Genomic DNA, 23,387 nt, shown 5'->3' with positions numbered 1-23,387 from the left:
GAAATTGTCTGGCTCCACGAACTATTTATTGTATCCTTGGGGGTTGAATTTTGTTGGGAACACGATTAGTGAGACTCTTAAGTGTGTGTTTTTAGGACTTAAGAATGTTGCCTTCAAAGTTTTCCAATTTAGGACAGTTAGAGAACCTTGATAGTGAGACTCCATATGTGTATGTGGAGAAGATTGAGCTTGCATACAACTATTTTGGGACGCTTAAGGATTGCCATATTTGAGGAAAATTGATGTTATGCCTGGGATGATTGTATATTGTTTACCCCATAGTACACCTTATATAGAGCTTAAGCATAAGTTCAGTGATATGCATTTTGAGAATGATACACCTAGTTGGAGGAAGTATTGTATTGTAGATGGTAGATGAAGGTATGATACTGAGGTTATGACTACTATCATTGAATTAGCAGAAAGGTGCTATGAAGATGGTATGCTTGCTATTAGATTAGGTCTAGGTGACATAGATGATGATGAGTATGAGATAGTGATGACGATGATGATGAGTATGAAATGGAAGAAAATGAGAAATTGAATGATGATGGTGAAGTTGTTGAGGTTGAAAATCCGAATCCAGTGGTTCATGAAACTACAATTTAGTTGTCTAGTGGCTTTGAAATAGAACCGAAAGCTAATAATGAGGTTAATAGAGTGTCACAACAGGATGATGAGGTTATAGATAAATATTCTGATCGGGAAGGCAACATGGATGATCCTAATGATCAAGAATTTACTCCAGAACAATACAAAGAAAGAGATGATCATCGTGATGACATTAGTCTTTAAAGAACTGTAATCCTTAGTTATTTATTTTGTTGATTAATAAAGTAGCAAAGCTACTATTTATGGTTATTATCTCAATTATGGTTTGGAGAAATAAAAGCAATGTTATTGATGGATGTAAGGCCTTTTCATTGAAGTATTAATAAAAGCATCGAATTCCTTTTGTTATCTCTTGAGTTCAAATCTCGATTAAAAGTTTCGTGGGTATCGCAAAAGGATTATGTGTTTTATTTCTCGAATTAATTATTAACTAAGTGCATCGTGGTTAGTTTCCACTTAGCTATGTGGTTCGAACAACTCAAGGGGGTGGCTAGTAGGTGGCTCCACTTTCCCCATCATGTTTGAAATTTTATGCATTGTTGCAAAGTAATTTGATTGGTTTGTTGTTCTGTAACCTTAGTGTTGTCCATGTCAAACCCAGTCATTAAAGTGAGTCTTGGATAAGCAAGGAATAGCCAATGTTGTTAGGCAACTAGCCGCAGTACTTCAGAACCTAGCAAGAGATTAGGAAAAATTCAATTAATGACCCTGCTAGGGGAATGTTCAAGATAGTAGTCCAGAATAATCTTCCACTGTACCAAGGGGAGTCTGACCCAAATGTACTGGAGAACTGGCTTAGAAAGTTTGATAAATTGATGGTTGTTGTAAACTGTCCAGGGAATCTTAGGGCTAATAATGTTGTGTATTATCTTATGGGAGAAACTGATTTGTGGTGGCAAATGTGTGAGAACTCTTTGAGAGCTACACCTGGATTTGGATGGGAATCATTCAAAGATGCCTTAAAAACTAAATGTTACTAACCGTACTTGAAAAAGCAGAAAGCCCAAGAATACATTGAGCTAAGGATGGATGGGATGGTTGTGACAGAATACTATTTTAAGTGATAGAATTATCTAGATTTGCACCTGAAGTGGTGGCAACGGAGGAGCTTAGGTCTCAAAGGTTTGAAAATGGATTGTCAAATGGATTCATAGTTGTTACTATCTGGAGAGACCTCTAATTCTCTAGATACCCTATATATATGGAAATGTTGCTCATCTGTATGGACTACAAGTGAGGAGGAACAAGATTGAAAGTGAAACTGGCAAAAAGAGAAAGGATGTTAGGAACCAGATATATTGAGGTACCCATAATTATACCAACTGGTAGTATAATAAGTACCAAGATTCATAATAATGTGCCTTGACCATAGCCAAAACCATTTTCCTGTCTAACCTGATTGAAATTAAATTAGGAGAATTGGAGATGATTTTAGTGATGGATTGGTTGGCCATATTCAAAGATAGAAGTGACTGCGAACAGAAGAAGGTTGATTTGAGATCTAGATTAAGTACAGTAGTACCTATCGTCGTTTTGGGTAAGCCTAGAAACATATGAATTATCACGGAAATTGAACTCGTGAAGCTAGTTAGTAAAGGGAACCCACTATTCTTATGCAATGTGAGAGACCTTAATAATAAAGTTAAGAATATACCTGAGGACATTGAAGTTGTGAATGAGTTTCTTGATGTGTTTCCGGAAGAGACCCCGGAAATGCCTCCCAATCGACCTATATATTGACTTTACTATAAACTTAGAACCTGAAAATGCACCTATTTTGAAAGCTCCATATAGAATAACTCCAAAAGAAGTGAGTGAGTTGAAGGGGTAAATTGAAAGATTTGTTGGAGAAAAGTTATATTAGACCAAGTGCATCACAACGGGGAGCACCAATTGTGTTTGTGAAAGAGAAGGATAAGAGTATGAGACATTGTATAGACTACAAGGAAACCAATGAGGTCATAATTAGGAGCAAAGTACCCTTTTGCCTAGGATAGACACCTATTTTGACCAATTTAAAGAAGAAGGAATTTTCTTGAAGGTCGAGTTGTGATCAGGTTATCATCAATTGAGAATTGCGGATAACGATATACCAAAGACTGCATTTAGGACGAGATATAGTCATTTCGAGTTCACTGCTATGCCATTGGGTTGGCCAGTGAACCTACAATATTCATGGACTTGAAGAATCGTGTGTTCCATGCATTTATGGATAAGCTTTTAGTGTTTTTATAGATGATATCTTGGTGTATTCGAAGAGCAATAAAGAACATGTTGAATATTTTGGGTCTATGTCAAGGAGACTTAGGGATAACCAATTCTATACCAAACTATCTATGTGTGAATTCTGGATGGAGAATGTCACATTTTGGGGTATCTAGTGTCTAAAGAAGAAGTTGCAGTGAATCATGCCAAGTCTAAAGTTGCTAGTGAATGGCCTACACCAAAGAGTGTCACTGAAATTTGAAGTTTTCTTAGTTTAATTGGATATTATAGACTCTTTGTGCAAGACTTGTCTAGGATACCCAAACCAATGACTACCTTGATGAAGAAAGAAGCTAAGTTTGAGTGGAATGAGAATTGTGAGGAAGCATTCCAAGCTCTAAAGATGCGTTTGACAACCGTGTCAGTGTTAACCCTACCGGATGGAAATGATACCTATAATGTGTATAGTGATGCATCAAAAAATGGTTTAGGGTGTGTATTGATACAGAACGGGAAGGTTATTGTGTATGCATCAAGGAAATTAAAACCATATAAACCTAAGTACCCTACCCATGACATAGAGCTAGCAGCCATATTGTTTGCATGGGTGAGATTAAGGAGAATCAGGCTGGTGATGTAAAGTTGGAGCGAATCAAGGAAAAGATTTCGCAAGGAAAGGAATTATATTTCAAGATCCATGATGATAGAAGTTTGAGGTACAAAGGAAGGAGGTGCGTGCCTCAAAAAATGTGGTGAATTTAAGGAGAAATTGATGGGAGAAGGTCACAATACGCCATATTCTGTGCACCCGGGTGGTGACAAGTTGTATAAGGATTTGAAAAAGGTCTATTGGTGGCAAAGAATGAGGAATGAAGTAGCTGAATTTGTTGCAAGATGCTTGACTTGTCAAAAGGATAAGATTGAACGTAGGAGACCTCAAGGAAAGGTTATACCATTAGAATTCCCAAGTTGGAAACCAGACTATATTTCAATGGACTTTGTCACGTGTTTACCCAAGTCAAAGTTAGGAAATGACACCAATTGGGTTATGGTAGATAGACTGACCAAGCCAGCAGTGTTTATACCAGTGAAGAAGCTAGAAATATGGAGCAACTTGCTAAGGCTTGCATTAAGTATGTTGTGAGACTACATGGAGTTCTTAAGGATATCATGCCAGATAAGGATTCAAGGTTTCTTTCAATCTGGGAAAGTGTACAGAAAAACTTTGGCACGACATTGAAAATGAGTATAACGTTCTATCCATCCACATACGGACAAACTTAGACACTTGAGGATATACTTCGTGCATGTGAAATAGATTTCCAAGGAAGACGGGAAGATAGTTTAGATTTGATTGATTTTCCTATAACAATAGCTATCATGCCAGTATAGGAATGACACCATTTGAGCCTTGGATGGAAGGAAATGTAGAAATCCACTATGTTGGAGCGACGTCAGTAAGATAATTGTGTAAGGACCTCAAATGATAGAGGACACAATGAACCAAATGAGAACTATTCAATCAAATATTCAAGCAGCGCAAGATCGCCAAAAGAGTTATGCATACTTGACAAAAAAAATTCTAGTGGGTGACAAATTGTTACTCAAAGTTTCACCAATGAAAGATGTGATAAGATTTGCCAAGAAAGGAAAGCTTAGCCCAACGTATATAGGCCCATATGAAATCCTAGAATGGATAGGAAAGGTAGCTTATAAACTAGCCTTACCCATGGACCTGCATAGAATGCATAATGTGTTTAATATATCTCAATTGAGAAAGTATGTTCCGGATAAGTCACATGTGTTGCAACCAGAAACCATAGAATTAGACCAAATTTTATCTTTCAAGGAAAAACCAGTCAAAGTCCTGGATTGTCAAGTCGTAGTACACGAACTAAGGGTGTTAATATTGTGAAAGTTTTGTGGTCTAATGAAGTTCTGTGGTCCCGGGAAGCTTAGGCGACATGAGAAAGAATTATCCCTAGCTATTTCCCAAGGGTAGTTGAGTTACGGGGCCGTAACTCGTTTCTTTTAAGGGGGTAGAGTTCGGTAGAATTTCGCGCTTTTACCTTATTTTCCCTCATTCTGTGCTTAATTTAGTGCCTTCTATGGATATTGCACTTCATATTATCATGTTGAATTACTTAAAGAGTACAACAACTAAAACTTTTTGCAAAGAAAACGCAATAAAGTCTCATAAAGTCTCAAGTTTTTATTTCAAGTTTTGATTTCCGAGCCCAAGTTTCGGGACCAAACTTCTTTTAAGGAGGGTAGACTGTAATACCTCGTATTTTTCTGTATTTTATAAATATATTTTATTATTTTTATAAAGTATTTTTATGATTTTTAGAATTTAAAACGCATTTAAATGTTATTTACATGTATTTTATTTTATTAGAATATTAAGCGAATTTATTATTTAATGTTAGGAATTTAATTGGGTTTCAAAAGTAAAACGATTTTAAATGAATCTAGCCCAATTCAATTCCAAGTTCAAGTCCAAACAAATTAAACAAACCCATCCTATGTTTAATGAAGCCCGAAAGAGAATTCTAAAGCCTAGCCCATCTTTGAGTTTCCTAAATCTATAAATATAGGTGCTCACCCTCAAAATCGCTCCCTATTATTCATTAAACCTAAAAACAAAACCCTAACCCTAAATTCTTCTTTCTTTCGTCGAACTTATGTTTGGCCGTTTTTCTCCTACTTCCATTCGTTTTCAGAAAAAGGTTTCTTCTGAAAAGTTGTAGATCTCAAAAATTTCTTGAAATTTTCCTCAAGAATCGATCAATTCCGAGTTGTAGATCAAAAGTTATGAGCGTTCTAAAATCCTGATGCAGTAATTTTTCTCCCTCTTGCTCCCTCGCGCAGCGCTCGCCCTTCCCCTTGCGCGCTGCTGCTGTGTGCTATTGCTGTAGCTGTGTGCGCTGCTCTCGCCCAGCCACACGCCCCTCGCCTCACTCTCTTGCTCGCCCTCTTGTCCCGCGCGCCAGCTGCTGCTGTTGTGCCTGCCTTCGATCCTGCTCGCGCGCGCACACACGGAACGTGTGTGTGTTGTTTTTGTTCGTTGTTCAATCTTTTTCGCCCAATCACTTAAATTCGTGGTTGTTCCGTGCTATAGGCCGGATTGGTATAATTCTCTTCTTCCCTGCCTATTCTATTTCAATTCCGTATTTTAAATTATATTAATATTATTGGTTTTGTTTAATTAAAATGCTGGGATCGGTTATGAACACCGAATTTTGAGGATTTGTATGTTTGAATTATTGAAGGATGTTTTGAATTGAAATATTATAATTTTCAGATTTGAAGTATATATTAAAGCTTCAATTTTTATTAATTTTAATGGTTTTAATTACAAACTATGATTGGAGTTTTAATATAAGCCTTATGGGTGATTGATTAGCATAATTAGATGATGAATTTAATTATGATAATCAATTATATTTTTCAGAATATTATAAAGACTTAAAACGTCGATTTTTAATGGTTTTATGCATGAAAATAAATTAATTTCATGCTAGGGTTTTAAACGATTGATTGAGACAATTATTTTATTAATGAACGATTAAGTTCTAATTAATTCAAGTGTTTTGAAACTAAACAAAGTTGCTGGAAATTTAGTAAACATGGATAATAATTAAGTTTCTCCATTGTGTTTATAGGAGTTGATTTCTAGTAAGTTGTGATTCGCACAGTGGCCCCCGTACTTAGGTATTTCAGGTACGTACAAGTCTAGGGCGACCACATTAATTGTGAAGGGACATTACATGATTGTTTATGGATGTGAATTGTATTACGTGAACTTGGTGAATTCGTATTTGATTCGGTGGACAATCATGTGAATTATTATTGTTGGAATTATTGATTTGTTGATTGAACAAGCATGTTGGGATTATTATGAGTATGGATTTCATTGTCAATCATGTTGTTCAATATTTATGCATGTATGGTTTGTTTCACATGCAAGGGATGGATTATTTATTTGTATGCTATTGTACGGGATGTCTAGCATACTTTGAGCCAATTATTCGTAATTCGTTGTACTATTTATTTACCACATGTGAAGGGTTAGCTCATGTAAGCCACCGCACATGAAGGGTTCAGTTAGGAATATTTTGTATGAAATGAATTAGGATTTGTCGTGCAAGGGCACAACCCTCATGTTAATAGGCATGATGTGGAATCTCACCTTTTGTGAGAAGGAACTTGGTAGTAATTTCACTACGTCTTGGTTGATTGATCACAAGTCCTAAAGGATTAAAATGAGATTATTTTGGTTGTCGTTTATTAATGTATGTATGTTATTGAGTCTTGAGTTCACCTTTAATAAAATATTAATAAACGTAAAGTGCAACCAGAAAAAGCTTCAAAACTCTTGGAACGTATATACCTTGAGTATGAACAATGGGGGGAGTCTTGCCGGAAAGCTCGTACTCCTACTAATGATACAAGACGTTGTTTCATTAATATTATGCGCAGGAATTCCGTCGGTATGGCCCGACACTCGGTATGGCCCGATTTTATTATTTATTACTTGGTGTATGGTTGGCTCCCATCACCTTTCCTTTATGGAACTTTCTTTTGGCCCGTTCGAAGCTCATTCTAATTAAATTGTGAGTCAAGAGTCGAGTCTTGTATTCATGGTTGGTTTGTTGATTCTTAAATGGCTTTTGCATGATGATTAGTACTTATTGAGTGATGCATGTTTTAGTTTTGTTTCACTCTATTCTTGTAAGTACTCAGCTTTTGCTGACTACGTGCTTTGTGTGTTTCTGGTCATGACCTTTGCCTTAATGACCCTATGGTGATCAATCATTTGCACTTGCATTGTTGGGGAGTAGAATAATATAGCAGGTTGATAGATCAAAGTACGATCGAAATCATGTGGCTTGAGATGATTGAGAGAGTTGCATGCTTTCGTTCTTTGAAACTATTTTATTTAATACTTTAATTATGTTTGAAATTGTTGAGCCTTTTATACTTTGGTTTTTGGGCCGTCATGGTTCCAAATTGTAGGAGGCCTCGATATTTCATTTATTATGTTTTTAAAAGTTAGTTGACATTAAATTCCGCTGCATAATTCTGGTAATAGCCTTAACCGTTATCACGGTGGCGGTAATGCTTTAGTAATTCCTTTATTTTAAGTTGGAAAATGATTTTATAAAAGCAAGGAATTATTAGGGTGTTACAGTGGCAATAGATCGGGTTTGGATCGGGTGAGGCTCAATCCGCATCCATCCATGTCATTTCATCCGTCATCCAACTCATCCATCATCCGTAAAATTCTTCATCCGCATCCATCCATGTCATTTCATCCGTCATCCAACTCATCCATCATCCGTAAAATTCTTCATCCACATCCGATCCATCCATCATCCACGGGTGATTCGGGTGGGTCGGGTGAGAATCGGGTGAAATATATTTGAAGATAAATAAAAAAAACTTAAAGTAACACATATTGCAATTAAGAAAAATTAGTCCATATATAGTCCACATGACTATTTTTCTTTTTGAAAAACCATAACATAACCTTTACAAAGCTTTAGATGTATCTTTGTGTTATCCTAGTAAGGGAACACAATATTTTGTGTTACGCTTATGTCTAGTATAGTTTTATTTATAATAAATAAATATACTATGAAAGTAAATGATGATAAATTAAATCATACAACTAATGTAATAGGTTGATGGATCGGGTGATGGATCGGGTGGTGGGTTGGATGCACCTTCATCCATATCCAACCCACCCGTCATCCGATCCATCCATCATTCGTCAACCATCCGCTTATTTTCGGGTTTTCGTCCATATCATATGGATCGGGTGGATGGATATCCATCGAAATCGGTTGAAATTGCTAGCTCTAGTCCTCTCTCCCTTCCGAAATACTAAAACCCCAATTTCGCATCATCTCTCAACCCTACCCCAATTTCTTCAGCCTAAAACAACAAACCCCCAATTTCTCTCCTATTTTCGCTCTAATTTGTACCCCCAATTTCTTCAATTTTCTTGCCGAAATCTGCTTCAAATATGCATCAACCAAACAATTTAGCATAATGGAATAAAGAATTCACTAGTCTTATATGCACGCGATGCGTGCGAAATTATATAAAAAACTTAAAATATTATTATTACAACTAATCACAACAAATATTAGGCAAGCAAATATTTACAAAGTTCATATTTAAAAACAATAAGGTCAGACTATAGGTCAATTTTTGCAATCTAAGTTCATATTTAACTAATTACAACAATTGCATTAATCAAAAAATCTAAAATCTATGTATATGTAAGAAATGTAAATAATAATATTGTAATAGCACAATGATTTGGATACAATCTCTTTTTTTTGAAGGAATTGGATACAATCTCTTTTTTTTTGAAGGAATTGGATACAATCTCTATTACATAACAGAAATGTATTCCGTAGTTCACCCTTTGTCCAAGTCGATTCATACATGGTGCTTCAAGTTTCGAACTTTCGATCATGCGCCACGATGATACACCTGCCAAGTGATAAACTATTTTAGGAGTTAAGATGAAGAATGGGGCTTAACCTTTGCAATTTTCTCCGTTAAGGACATTTTTTCACCGTTAAGGACCCGTAAAGTATATTCCGGCCACACTAATAAATCTGAAAGTTTAGTCCCCATGGTTAAAAGGTTAATCCCTTACATGAACTTTGCGATGTCTATACACATGTCCACATGTTATTTGCGGTGCAATAAATAAAAAGCCAATTAAAATCCCTTAAGGTAGTGTTAGGAAACCATAAAGTTATAGAGGTACTAAACTGCAAGGAGTTAGAGAACATATTGTTGGAAGTATCCTTCCATAAGTTAGTTTTGGTCCAAATGAATAAAATTGTGCTTGTCCCACATTGACAAAAAATAAGAGTTTTACCCACTTTATATATCCACACTCCACTAATAGGTTTGTTAGAAGACTTGAGAGGAGGCTCTAGGCCACCGCACACGCGCGCGCGCGCGCGGGCTGGGCCGGGCGAATGGCGCGGCGCGGTCGCAGGTGTGGGTGGGGCCCTTTTTGCCGCCGCTCAGTCTCGCGTAACGGCTAGTTTGTCATATTTTGGTAAGCGAATATTTTCTACAACGGTTATAGATTTTATTCCGTAATTTGAGTCATTGATTGATTCTAATTGATTACCGAATTTATTTCCTTCTGAAATAATTCCTTCAGCCTTTTCGTTATTTATTATGCCTTTCTTCTTCACAAAAAAGACACAGACAAAAATAATTGTTCTCCGAAATTTTCCTCTCAAACACATACTCTCTGGCTCGGTTTTGGGCAACGTTCAATCTCGTTTTCAATCTATCTTTTTGTACTACACCAACGAGATAGATGTCGTGTACCCCTGGAAGTTGATTGTCAAGAGGCCGTGTGTACGTAACGGGGCAAATTCAACTTTAGGGCAGTGTTCATACACGCCACAACTTGGTTAAAAATAAGTTTATTCGTTCATTACTAGTCATTGTTCCTACAATCTAAAGTTGAACTTTTTCTTCCGTTTTTTATTTTTACAATGGCTGGTGATATCCCTACTGCTATCCCTTTTACGCCTGCCATCCTTCCCAACCCTTTTATCCCTGATATGTCTAAGTTAGATCCTTTCGATGGGAAGAAGTATAAGATGTGGTCTGATAAGATGGAGTTTTTCTTGGGTCAAATTGGGGTAGATTATTGACTTACTGTTCTTGCTTCCCCTGCTAATTCCACTAGGGATTTTGAGAAAGATAACAAAACTTGTCGTTGGATGTTGTTGCATTACATGACTGCTTCTCTTTATATGATTTATAGTAAGTCTAAGACTGCTATGGAAATTTGGGATGCTCTAAAAACTAAGTATGGGACTGATGATTTTGGGACTAAGAAATATGCTTGTAGTCGTTGGTTAAATTTCAGTATGACTGATGATAAGCCTGTCCTTGATCAAGTTCATGAGTATGAACATTTATGTGCTGATATTGTTGCTGAGGGTATGAAAATCTGTGAGCTTTTCCAAGACAACTATCTCCTTGAGAAATTACCCCCTTCTTGGCAAACCTATGTCCATTCCATGAAACACAAACAAAAAGACTTTACCCTTCAAGAACTCGTTTCCCACATTAAGATTGAAGAGCAGAACCGCATCCAAACCAAGGGGAAATCTATTGACCATTCTTCCTCTACTGCTAATCTTGTTGAAACTAAAAGAAATGCAGGTTATAATAAGGGACCGAAAGGCAAGGTCCAAATCAGTTCCATGGCACAAGGCAGAACAACAACAACAAAGAGAAAAGGCAGTTTGAAATCGTATCCAAAACAGCCATCCTCTCCTGAGCCACTAAGACAGGCCTAAGCTTCCGATTGTGACGGAGAGTGAGCTAACCCATAGGATCCTCCCCCGTCTGTAATTGTCTTTGAAATCGTATCCAAAATAGCCCATCCTACTCCTGCTTTCCTTGTGTTTTTGTCCCACGATCCATCCACCTGCAAAACAAAGTTAGCAAAAAAAGATTGTTCTTAGCCAAGCTGTACATGGTGGAATCCGGGAGGTTGAACTAGGTGCTGTGTGTTCAAAGAAGCATCATCATTTCCTGGCCCAGATTGAGTGTTTTTGAAGATGTTGCACTTACACACTTCCTTTGTTACTCCAATTAAAACCTTTCTTGCATGACCTTCCTCGTTTTTGTGAATTCTAGAGTTTCTAGTAATCCACAAACTCCATAAAACTGCCACAAAGGTATCAATTCTCGGGCTGTCCTTACCACCCTCGCTATGAAAGAGCAGGATATATCGTTGAAGCCATTCCTCAAAGGCAATGGATCCATCATTATCCGAGCAAATTGTAAGGGGGCATAAGTCCCAAACCAATTTTGCAAGGTTACAAGTTCGAAAATATATGTTGATTCGATTCACCTATCGTTCCACAGTAGTCACACTCATTGTTCACCTCTATACCACGGTGGATAAGGTTATCTTTGGTAGCCAAAGCCTTATGAAACAACTTCCAAAGGAACACCTTCCATTTCGGCAGGATTTTCAACTTCCAGATTAGGCTTAAGAAATTTTGTGATTGTTGGTGATCATCCTGTAGAAACCCAGATAGGAAGGCATATCCTGATTTGATAGTAAAATTTCCCGACGGGTGATACTTCCAGTATTTGTGATCAACACAATTTAGCCTTGGTTTTTCTAGGGAAAGAATGAAGATTCGAAGTTAAATTCTTACCGATGGAAGTCAACCTATATATATATATATATATATATATATATATATATTAAATTTCTGAAAAATCGATGAAAATTTCTTATTTGTTAAGAATTTCATTAATTTGAGTTTGAGATTCAATGGAGTTGCTGAATTATTTTTTTAGAGAAAATTAATTTGGGGTGAAAACTAAGGTTGGGTTAAGAATTCAAAATATTACGAAAAATGACAAATAAATATCATGCGTCAAACGAAATGAAATGACCCATATTTATTCTCACACAAGACAATACTTGCACATCGACGAAATGTTCTCCAAAATCTCTCCATTTCGATTTCAAGATCTTTGAGACACCGTCAACTTTCAGAAAATGTTTATTCACCTTTTTCCCCTTCTTACACTATCATATTACATGATGGAATATCTATGTCCCTGGTTACACATATAACAGAGATTTTTTATTTGGCATGAAATGAAAGTTTCAAAACTTGATATTGGATTCACTCAAAAAAGTTGGCTATACAAAATATTAAACTAGGAAACTAAAAAATTCTACGAAGAGGGATAGCCTTACTCAGCTTCATACCACATGTATATATAAAAAGCTACTAACTCAACTGTACAAACCTATATCTACTTTAGTTGATCAACTTTGGAGAAGGCATGGGATTTAGCAACTTTGTGTTAAGTAGCAATTGCTAGCGCCTGAACTGCCCATACCAAAAGTCAAATCACGGACAAGAAACTTAATGCTGTTTTTCCCTAGATATTCCATTATTTCTAGACACTCCTGCAAATCAGAGTCATTTACTAACATCACCCATTCTTGTTCATCATCAAGGTACTTGAGTTGGAAATTTCCAAGCTGGATATTGAATCGATTTGCAACTTCTTGATAGAGGTTAAGGCATCCAGTAGATTGCTCAAACTTGAATCGGACTGTATCTTCCTTATATGTTACTTTTATAGTGATTCTTGATCTTCCATCTTCACTGCTCATTTTTTCTTCTGATTTTCTCCTCTTATCATTACTAGATTGTCTGGGTGAGCTACACATAGATCCAGAGGCATTTGATGAGTCTGTCATACCTGAAGAAGTAGCATGATGGTGCTCACTCACTCCTCCATCACTTCTTTCTATCTCACAGCTGTTTGGGTGACTAACTAAATTAATATAATCCACACCTGATGATTTTCGCAACTCTTGAACAAAATTGCTGGAAATACCTATTTCATTCTGACTTTCAATTATATCAGAACCATTCTCTGGTTTAACCTTAGGAATTTCTCCATTTTCATAAAAGCACATTTCATTTTGCTTCCCTACTTCACATTGTTGAGAAGGTACACTTTTGCTGGGCAAAAATAAGCTTTTACGAGCACCAGCCTCTTGAATCACAGACCCTGATGCCACAAGCTCCCCTGTCATTGGATCAAACTTCAATCCCCCTTCTACTCCCTCAACAGAATCAAGAACTGTTTGGATTTTTCTCAGTGACCGATTCACCTTGTTTATTTTCCGTGAAGGCCATCTTGAGATACCATGTTGCCTGCATATCCTCTTCAATGTGGTCGGACAAACTGCAACATCATTGGGAAATCTGAGGATTAGATCCTTTTACTAATCTAGACATACTCTGTGAAAGATCAACAACACAACAATCTCGATGCAACAAGCGGCTGACACAAGGGAGTTACTCATAAATTTTCTGTGGAAAATAAAGCACCAACTCCCTACAACTGTATGCAACAGATAAATTAAGACCCACTTCAAGATTTACGTTGTAAATATACACACCTTCCAAAACCTTTTCCTAAATCCTAGAAGCTGGGAGGACAGAAAATCTCAATATTCACAAGAGAATGTAATTGTAGAATGATATTTTTAGCAGTCAAAGCAACAGCCTCGGTGGTTGCGAATAACATCATAAAATTGAGCTGTATGACAGGAGTTAAAAGATAGGAAAACCTGAACTACGCAAAGATTCGAAAAATATCACTCACCATGAAACTAAAGAAAACGTGTCAAAAGGTCAAGTAAAAACTCACAATAAAAATTTCTCCAAAGATCAGATGCAACCTAATGATCAAGTGGTTACATTTAGCTCCACTCTACATCTTACTTTGAGATAAAAACCAGGAGAACAAAGTGACAAAACTTACCGCCAATGTTTTTCGCAGCATCCTTAAGACTTCCAGAAAAGTATTGCTGCAAAACACTCAGGCTTACTGTTTTCTCTGATGTACTTCGCTTCTTCTCCATTGGTCTTCTTGAACCACTTGCCTATAAGAACAGTAATTATCATTAGGAACATCCTTTCCTTTCCTTTCCACCATCAGTTCAACAAATTATCAAAATTATTACAAAATAAAACCATTGATTCAAGGAGCACTAAATAAATATTACTTCATATATGAACATATCAACCGTAAGTACAGAAGACTTTGGAAAAAAAAGACAAAGGTGCATGAAAGGGTCTGCTCCTCTTGTTCAAGTGTCAGACAATCCCTGGGAGCAACCAGATACAAGATCCATCACTGAGAAGTGACAAACAAAATTCTAAGAAGCACTAAACAATTAAGGGGTACTGCCAACAGCTAACAGTCCAAGGAAATGATGAAAAGGAGTAGTATTCAACATAAGATAGCACAGCTTTTGAGGAGAGAGAAATAATACTCCGTAAAAAGGAAGGGAGACGCAGTATAAAAAAGTCTATGCCGATCAGTTAGTCGGATTCTGTTGGTAGGTACCTGTACGCAAAACAAAGGTCATAAAAGCTAGGGGCTGACAAATTTTTCTCTGATTTAAATGTTTGGTTCTCTCTCCTTTTTATTTCTCATCCGCACTGTATTTTTACAAAAAGGAAGTTAAAATAATCTGTTGTGTGCTGATAATGTGAAGATCATATGCGTGACAAAAGCGGCATTGCCATCAGAAACCATTCATCACATAGCACCTCACAGTTTAGAATTCATGGACAGGGAGCATGCCCAACAAATTTCTAACAAATTCAAAGCAGCCACAAACAAGAGAACTAGTACTATATGAATCAAAAGTAGCAAAGCACAGGCAATTCAACATGTAAACTAGTCACAAGTCCCCCCCCCCCCCCCCCCCAGTGTGCCCGACAGTCTGCAAAAAAGTTGACCAAATGACATGTAAGAAGTCCACATACACAGCTCTTTTGGACACTAACTACTAGTATTTCAAAGCGAGATCAATAAGAAATGAACAGACATCTTTGATATCAGTAACATAGACATAAATTATAGCAATCTAGAGAAAGTACCTGGTCAGAATTACCATCTTCGTTGATATTATCATTTCTCATGCTGGGTTTATCACAAGACACCTGGTTAGTTCCATGTGACCCGTTTTGAGCATGTAACTGCGGAGAACTCGTCAAAAAAACATCTCTTGGGAGGAAGCTTTTGGACACATCACAGCATTCGACTTTAGTATCTGGAGAACTAATCAGTTCTTCATCAGTAACAGTCCTCAAGCTCCTGCATATTCTCTGCATGGTACCTGCGAGGCTATCCAACAGTAGTTGCTGCTCCTTGTTTCCTTTCATGTTTAAAGGCAGAAAAAACTCCAATATATAGTCATCATCTCCAGTGTAAGTGCTCCTTAACCTAATTGCAACAGCAGCACTTAGTCCAAATTTCCGGGCATGTTGAACGAGAGGATATTCACTAATATGATAATTCTTCACGTCAGGGAAGAAGAAAGGGAGATTTGATTGAAGGGCTTTTCCAGCAACACCTTGGCCTTCCTCAAGAAAATGTTCTGCACATGCATGGACAAATCCTTCCATTTCTTTGTCATTGACATAGCAAGCAGTCTCTTCAATGCACAATATGGACTTTTCGTTTACATCTAAACTATTATCTTTAACATGTACTCTAAGTTTTTGTTCTCCGTCTCTCTCTTCAAAAGTACAGGGGATCCATGTAAGAGCCAAGGGCAATCTATGGGCATGACATACAGCTCGTAACACATCAGTTATCTCCGCCAAGGCAGTCTTCTGGTTCAATGAAAGACGCTGTGGGTACCAAATAAAATAAAACAGAATAAAAAGAGATGGATTTGGCTAAATAATTTCGGATCACATACTGGGGGTGAGATGTAGGAGCAAATTGAGACTGCCAAAAATATTTAGATCAATACCTGGGGAAGAAGACGAGAAGGCGTAGTTGTTTTCAAATCTACCGCCTGAAATGAACAGCGCGGATTAGGGGAGATTGGAAAAGCTTAAAACTATGTATGATATGCTATGCTATGAATATCTTGTAAATGACAATACATAGGTTACGAGATGAAAAGCCAAGGCAGTCCTCTGGTTCAATGAAAAGCCCTGTTATGTTCAGCTTATTTTCACTTAGGCTCCGATAGTTTGGTGTAAAACGTTTTCATTGTAAAATGATTTTCCCTGGAAAACATTTTTCAAGGGAAAATACAATTCCAATCTAGTTTTTCTTTGTTTGGTTCCTTAAAAGAAAATGAGAGAAGACGGTGAAGATTGAAGGGAAGAAGGGAAGAAGGGAGAGGGTGGTAAGGGGGAAAGGTGGAAAAATGGTTTTCCTCCCTTTTAAATGGAAAAGGTTTTTCCACCTTTGAGAGAGTTATGGAAAATTATTTTGTATCCCTTGCCAAACAAACAACGTAAACTGATTACAGAGGGGAAAATCATTTTCAATGAAAATGTTTTACTCCCTACCAAACGGAGCCTTATTTCAAGATTAACAAGTTCAAATAAGTTCAGATAAGGGTTGATAATGATAACCCAACTACAATTCACAACTAGCGTAAGTTCAAATTAGTTTGCTGAAGTTTAGATAAGTGAAAATAATGTGAATATAAAGCACCTTTAGTTTTACTTTTAAGCCAACAATTTTGATATTACAACCAAGTTTCAAAATCTGAATAAAATTAACACACAAAAGTAGGGCAACAAGTGGTTCACCACCTACCTATCAAAATAACTAACATATATGCAATGAAGATCTCTGATAGCACACCAAAAAAGGCTCCCACCAAACATGAAATGAAACTAACATGTTTTATAGGCAGAATAAATTATCCCACCAAGTAAATTGGTAAACTCACCTCAAGAGCACGGCAAACAGATTCCATTTCTAAGTCAAAGTTGGACTTTTCTCTTACAGTGACAAGCTCCAACACCGCAACACATGAACTTTCATCAGAATTAAAAATGGGCAACGCAACAGATCCACGAACTTCATGATCAAGAGCATGTTTAACCCGTAAGTATTCAGCAGAACTATAATAGCTAACATTTGAAGTCCACTCTGGTAACTTGGAAATAAAAACTCGCCCTGGAAGCCCCGGAAAGGAACCTGGTTTCTGCTCAACAGAGAAAGTATATGACCTAGATACTTCGCGATAACCTAGCAGCATTTTATCAAGCAAGTATGGCTGCTCACACGTGCTCAATATATGGTGATCTCCAGATCTGATTGGAACCCACACTTGAGCCAAAATCCCTCCTCCGGATGACTCTTTAAATAATGATAATGCACGAAGCATCCTCTCAGGGAGCGACTGCCCAAGTGACCGAGGAACTCTATTCTGTGACAGCATGAACATGTTCTCTTGTTTTGAAGAACAGTCATTATCCTCCAAGGAACCTAAAGGAGGACTAAGCTGTGCATCTTTATGTGCGAACACAATTTTATCAACATAATCAAGAGGACTTCCAAACACATTCAGGGTACTGCAGTCACTATCATTCATAGGAAATGTAGAATTGCTTTGTTCAGCAAAACTAAGTTGATCATAACAAGTATAATTCGAAGGCATTGATGAATACGCATAAGATGCTAACAACTGCTCATTCGTTGAAAGGTTGTTACACCATCCACCAAAACTATCCAAATTCATCATCTCCGACATGTTAACGAAGTGATGATGTTCAGTCGAATTCATGGCTTCGCTATCAACTGCCATAGGGATATCTGATTGAGGACAACTAGAACCCCAAATACTATTTCCCTTTTCCTTTGGAGCAAAGGAGTATTCCATTGAATTTTACTTACAAAATTACCTCCTAGAATATCAAACCCAGAAAGTCTTCAACACTGACGCCCATTTGCACCTGGTTAAACTAACACGCAAGTACGCGACAACGATTTCAAAACTGTTCACTCCACAAACTTGCAACTTGCAATTCAACTAGTTCAAAAAGAAGACCTAACATAAAATAAATCATATTAAATTCATCAAAGATTCAGAAAGTCTGATGACATCAGATAAATAAGCTCAGATAAACATAGACGATGTAGCTTTTGTCGGCATGGAAAAGTGAACTAACTAGTAAATGGCGAGTTACATGCGGAGGCAAGTTAAAGTAAAAAAAAAAAAAAAAGGCTATATTTTCATCATGCAGTGAGCATCCAAAAAGTAACTGATTAAGTTGCATATGAATTAAGTTGACCCCAAAAAGGAGGAAAAACTCATATTTCATACACGCATTTGCTAAATGAATAATCCATTTAAAACAAAGTCAAAATCGTTTTTCGGACTCAATGACTAAGCATGAACCAAAAACAGTAAGAATAAACCATTTTGACAATTTATACCCGGATATAGAATGGATCATAAAGACGACGACAAAAACAGTGAAAGGTGGAATTTACATCAATAAATTACTTGGTCTATAACTAAATTGAGAATTTTCATAGAGGCGTATAAACAAAATGATCAATTCGCATTTAAAATCTAAGTCCAAATTAATAACTCAATTACTGAGCATGAACAAAAAAAAAGCAAAGAATCATTCAAATTAATCATATAATAATAAACAGTAATTGAACTAGAAGAAAAAGAGAAGTGAGTATACCTTAGCTTAGTCAACTGAGGCTGAAAATCAGATACAAGTTTGAGATGAAATAAGCCAGTGAATTCAAAGTTAGTGTGAGATAATAATCTGAGAAAAACTGAAAGACCCAATTCAAATAATGACAATAGAAAAGTGAGGTTGATGAAAGTGGGAATTTTAGCGGGAAATCAAAGCGAAAAGATGTTGGTAGCTAGAAAACCCTGGTCCTAAGGAAAGGATTAAACACCATGATTGAGCTTTATGCAATCAAACAACCGACTTTAGAGAAATCCCTCCTTAAAATCTGACAGATTTTATGAATTGAGGTGGCCTTGAAAATTGGAAAAATTAAACAGCACAGAATACCAAAAAAGATTGATTAAAAATAACGGCGGTCCAATGTGTATTAACGGTTTTTGTTTGTGAAAACAAGGAAATGGTGATGGATGGTGATGATGATGCTAAAGATAGGGGTATGTGCTAAAAAATAATTTCAAGTGCGTGTTAACAGACGGATTGATTATAGGGAAGGAGAGAGAGAGAGAAGAGTTGTTGTCTGAAAGAGGAGGGTAGATCCATAAACACCGCTTTCATCTACGTGACTGGATCAGTGTGTTGGCGTCACCATTTTGTGGGTTCCATGTTTGTTTATCCTATTCTTCTTTCTTCTCTTACCATGCTTGTCAATTTACAGCTGCCGGGTTCGGAGTTCGGACTCGGTCCGTCACTATACAGGTCGGATCATTTCTAAGTTTGGTTCAGATGCGTAACACTCTCCGTATTTTATTAAGTTGTGCATTTTCTTAATCGTTTGTATTTTTCTTTTTGGCACCCCGTAATAAAGAGCTACTGCATTAAATTAATTCAAAACTAGAGTAATATCAAGGGGGTCATCTTAAGAGTTAAATTTTTTGTCATATGTCATGTTAGATTTTCACAAAGATTTAATTAATTAAAACTAGTCTATGTCCGTGCTAATGCACGGGTACTGTTTTGGACAAATTATACCTAGGGTCGAATTCGTCGAAGGGGGTGCTAACAATCCGAATGAGCAAGATAATACAAAGATGATGGGAACAAAGATGGAAAACTCTTACGGAATAGGGGGTAGTATATTATTAAGCAATAAGGCAGTGTATGATTATAACACACCGACAATTCTCCTTTTCTAAAATAACCTTTTAATATAAAACATAGAGAATTATCAAGGCATTGTCGCCCGTGTGAAAACGTAACGGCTTATTCAGAATTTTGCAGCGGAAAACATAAAACTAACTTTAGGTTTATAAATAATCGATTACAGATTTAGTCCCAAAAACCAATCAATGAAAATAAGGAAATGTAAATAGTACGACAAGTTTAAAGTCCAACTTAACAAACCCAAGTCACCTAGCAAAATAAATTAAATACAAGCTCTCTAATCCCGATCCCAATGATGCATCATCTTCAAACCTGTAGATGGCAACGCTTATTGACCCTTAGAGACTGCTCACCAAAATGGGTCATCACAATATCAATAAGGCATAGCCATGATCAACACACACAAACAAAGCACGTAATCAGCAAAGCTGAGTACTACATACTAAATCAATAATCACCCTAACATGATTCTATTAAACGAACAATCCTAACATGGTACTAATAAAACATAAGTAAGGACAACAAAAACATATTAACTTGAATACCACACTTGACTAGACTAGACTAGACTGGACTAGACTTTTATAACATTAATATTACTTTAATTGAAATAGTCAATGGACCGAGTTGTCTAGCTAGAAGCTTCACTAAGGAAGACGAGGTACAGGCGCGACTCCGTAAACTCAGTGACCTGCGATATTGAGGAACTTTTGAATAAAAATAGAACACGGTGATCAATCCGGTCCCAGAAAAGGCCATGGGCTACCACCATGAACCCCAACTCCTGTTTATCCGTCACTTCAGACGGGCACAGTCTAAAGCTATTGCTACTCAGTTTCACTTTACACGGTTTACAGATTAAAACTCTGTTATGACTCAACAATCACATAAGTCATACAATCAACAATTATTCACAACTGTTTTTATCTTGGAATTAAGTAAGTGATCACAAAGGTATCAATCAAGATTCATTCCAATTAATTCAACCTTTCCTTTAACAATGATCAACCCCTCTATATGGGTACAAGGTTTCAACTTACTAAACAAGGTCATCGGCCCTCATAAAGTAGTGAAAAGCTAAAAGGGAACAACGATAAATCGATCTAAACCAATATATATAAAATAATCTAGTATTCCCAACCAACATGTTTGCATCAATCATCCATACTAACATGTTCTAATTCTCATAACAAAATATATGTTCAACATGTTCATCCAACAATATTAAACATGTAAATTTCAACATAATCAAGTTCATCGACAAATTCAACATGGTTTCAATAATAACACACATCTCCAAGCACACAGGTATGTATGTACCTGGTGTAAACAAACTGATAGGCCACTTTAACACTTTCAAAAATCGCCTAAAGAGAATTCTCCGCCTAAAACAACCAACAAATATTCCCAATCAATTTCTAATCATTCGCAGCCATAATAAAGCTTTTCAAATACATCCTAAACATATTTATAACCTTCCCCAATATCAAACTTGAATATTTGATTTCCTAGCATCATAATTATTGAAGTAGTTATTGAAATTCGTTGAAAACTGTTATCCCACTTTTTGGACTAACGACATAACTGTTAGGTTATGATACATATGACAATTCATAAATCATGCGGAAAAACCATAAAGCTAGGAAAGCATATTATTTACACATAATCATTTAGCATAGTTTAGATGCATACACTTTGTTGCGTGCCTTCCCTAGCTGCGCCCGAACCGAACAAGAACAAGTCTTTAGGACTCCAAGTGTCGTCCCTCCGTAGATAGTCCACAGCACGTCCGGATCCGCCTTAAGCTTGACCAACTAGGATCGCCCTTGAGGTACTTAGAATTTTCGGCTATTGTAGGCAATTATGTGACTGGATTTTTGCTCTCAAAAATCACTTTGAATACTTGAATACTTTAATTGTGTCTATAAATTATGACTCTAGGCACCTATTTATAGAGGTATGGAAAAGGAACTGGAATCCTATTAGGATACGAATTAATTAAACTAGAATCCTAATAGAATTCTTATTTAATTAATTCATCCTTTTAGGTTTAGGAATTTAATCATATGTCGAAACCTGATAGCTTTAGGATTCGTATAGCACACAAACACACACACGCACGCACAGCAGCCCACGAGGGGCGCCATGCGCGCGCGCGCAGCCCGCGAGCTCGCATCCCATTGCCACGAGGCCCACACGCTGCCGCAGCGTTGGCGCGCGCTGGGCTTGCCTTGCGGTGGGCCTGGCGCAGCCTTGGCTGGTGCGTTGTGGCGCGCTGGCTTGCTGGGCGATGGCCCGGCTTCGTGCTGGGCCTTCGTCTGGCAGGCCTCGTCCGATGCTAATTCGTACGATACGCTTCCGATTAATTTCCCGATTCCGGAATTCATTTCCGATACGAACAATATTTAATGTTTCCGATTCCGGAATTAATTTCCGTTTCGAACAAATATTTAATATTTCCGTTTCCGGAATTATTTTCCGATTCTGACAATATTTCCGTTTCCGGCAATATTTCCGATTCCGGTAATATTTCCATTTCCGATAATATTTTCCGATACGTACCATGTTTCCGTTTCCGGCAACATCTACGACTTGGATAATATTTATATTTCCGATACGATCCATATTTCCGTTTCCGGCAATATCATCGTTTCCGGAGTATTCATTTCTTGCCTGTGACGATCTCAGCTCCCACTGAAACCAAGATCCGTCGATTCCGAATATCCATAGATGGAGTATTTAATGCTATTAAATACTTGATCCGTTTACGTACTATTTGTGTGACCCTACGGGTTCAGTCAAGAGTAAGCTGTGGATTAATATCATTAATTCCACTTGAACTGAAGCGGCCTCTAGCTAGGCATTCAGCTCACTTGATCTCACTGAATTATTAACTTGTTAATTAATACTGAACCGCATTTATTAGACTTAACATAGAATGCATACTTGGACCAAGGGCATTATTTCCTTCAGTCTCCCACTTGTCCTTAGGGACAAGTGTGCATTTCCTAATTCCTTTGTCGCTCGATGCTTGCTCTTGAACATAAGGTAAGAGTTGTCATCCTTATTATGTCCAGAGGTGTTCCTCGGTTTCAGAGTTCAACTGATCAAATAGACAGATAATCATAGCCTATGATTCATCCGAGCACGGCCATGCATTTCACAGTTTCTAGCTTACCGAGTGGCCTTGTACAACTTTTAAGCATCTCATCCCGATTTATGGGAGGACAATCCCAATCTTGCGATCTTGAGATTAGACTTCGTTTGATAGGTGATTACCTGAGCGTTGCCTTTATAGCCTTCTTTTACGGTGCGACGGTTGGTCAACGTCAAAGCAACCAGTTCTCAAACAAGTAATCTCAAATCACTCAGGTATTG

The 23,387-nt window shown here is 37.2% G+C and overlaps 1 protein-coding gene across 1 annotated transcript; it reads right to left on the bottom strand.

The window, feature by feature from the left end:
- Positions 1 to 12,463: 12,463 nt before the first annotated feature.
- Positions 12,464 to 19,500, bottom strand: LOC110784876 (protein NLP9). The gene is made up of 6 exons (XM_021989325.2): positions 18,891 to 19,500; positions 17,138 to 18,241; positions 16,199 to 16,243; positions 15,318 to 16,073; positions 14,191 to 14,311; positions 12,464 to 13,608 (listed from the first exon to the last, which is right to left on the bottom strand). The coding sequence occupies exons 2-6, from the start codon at positions 18,071 to 18,073 to the stop codon at positions 12,698 to 12,700; spliced, it is 2,769 nt and encodes a 922-aa protein (XP_021845017.2). The 5' UTR covers positions 18,074 to 18,241; positions 18,891 to 19,500; the 3' UTR covers positions 12,464 to 12,697.
- Between the last annotated feature and the right edge of the window lie 3,887 nt (positions 19,501 to 23,387).

The sequence above is a fragment of the Spinacia oleracea genome, chromosome 3 (genome assembly GCF_020520425.1).
Source record: "Spinacia oleracea cultivar Varoflay chromosome 3, BTI_SOV_V1, whole genome shotgun sequence".
Classification (NCBI taxonomy): domain Eukaryota; kingdom Viridiplantae; phylum Streptophyta; class Magnoliopsida; order Caryophyllales; family Amaranthaceae; genus Spinacia; species Spinacia oleracea.
This window is presented reverse-complemented; position numbering and strand designations above follow the sequence as displayed.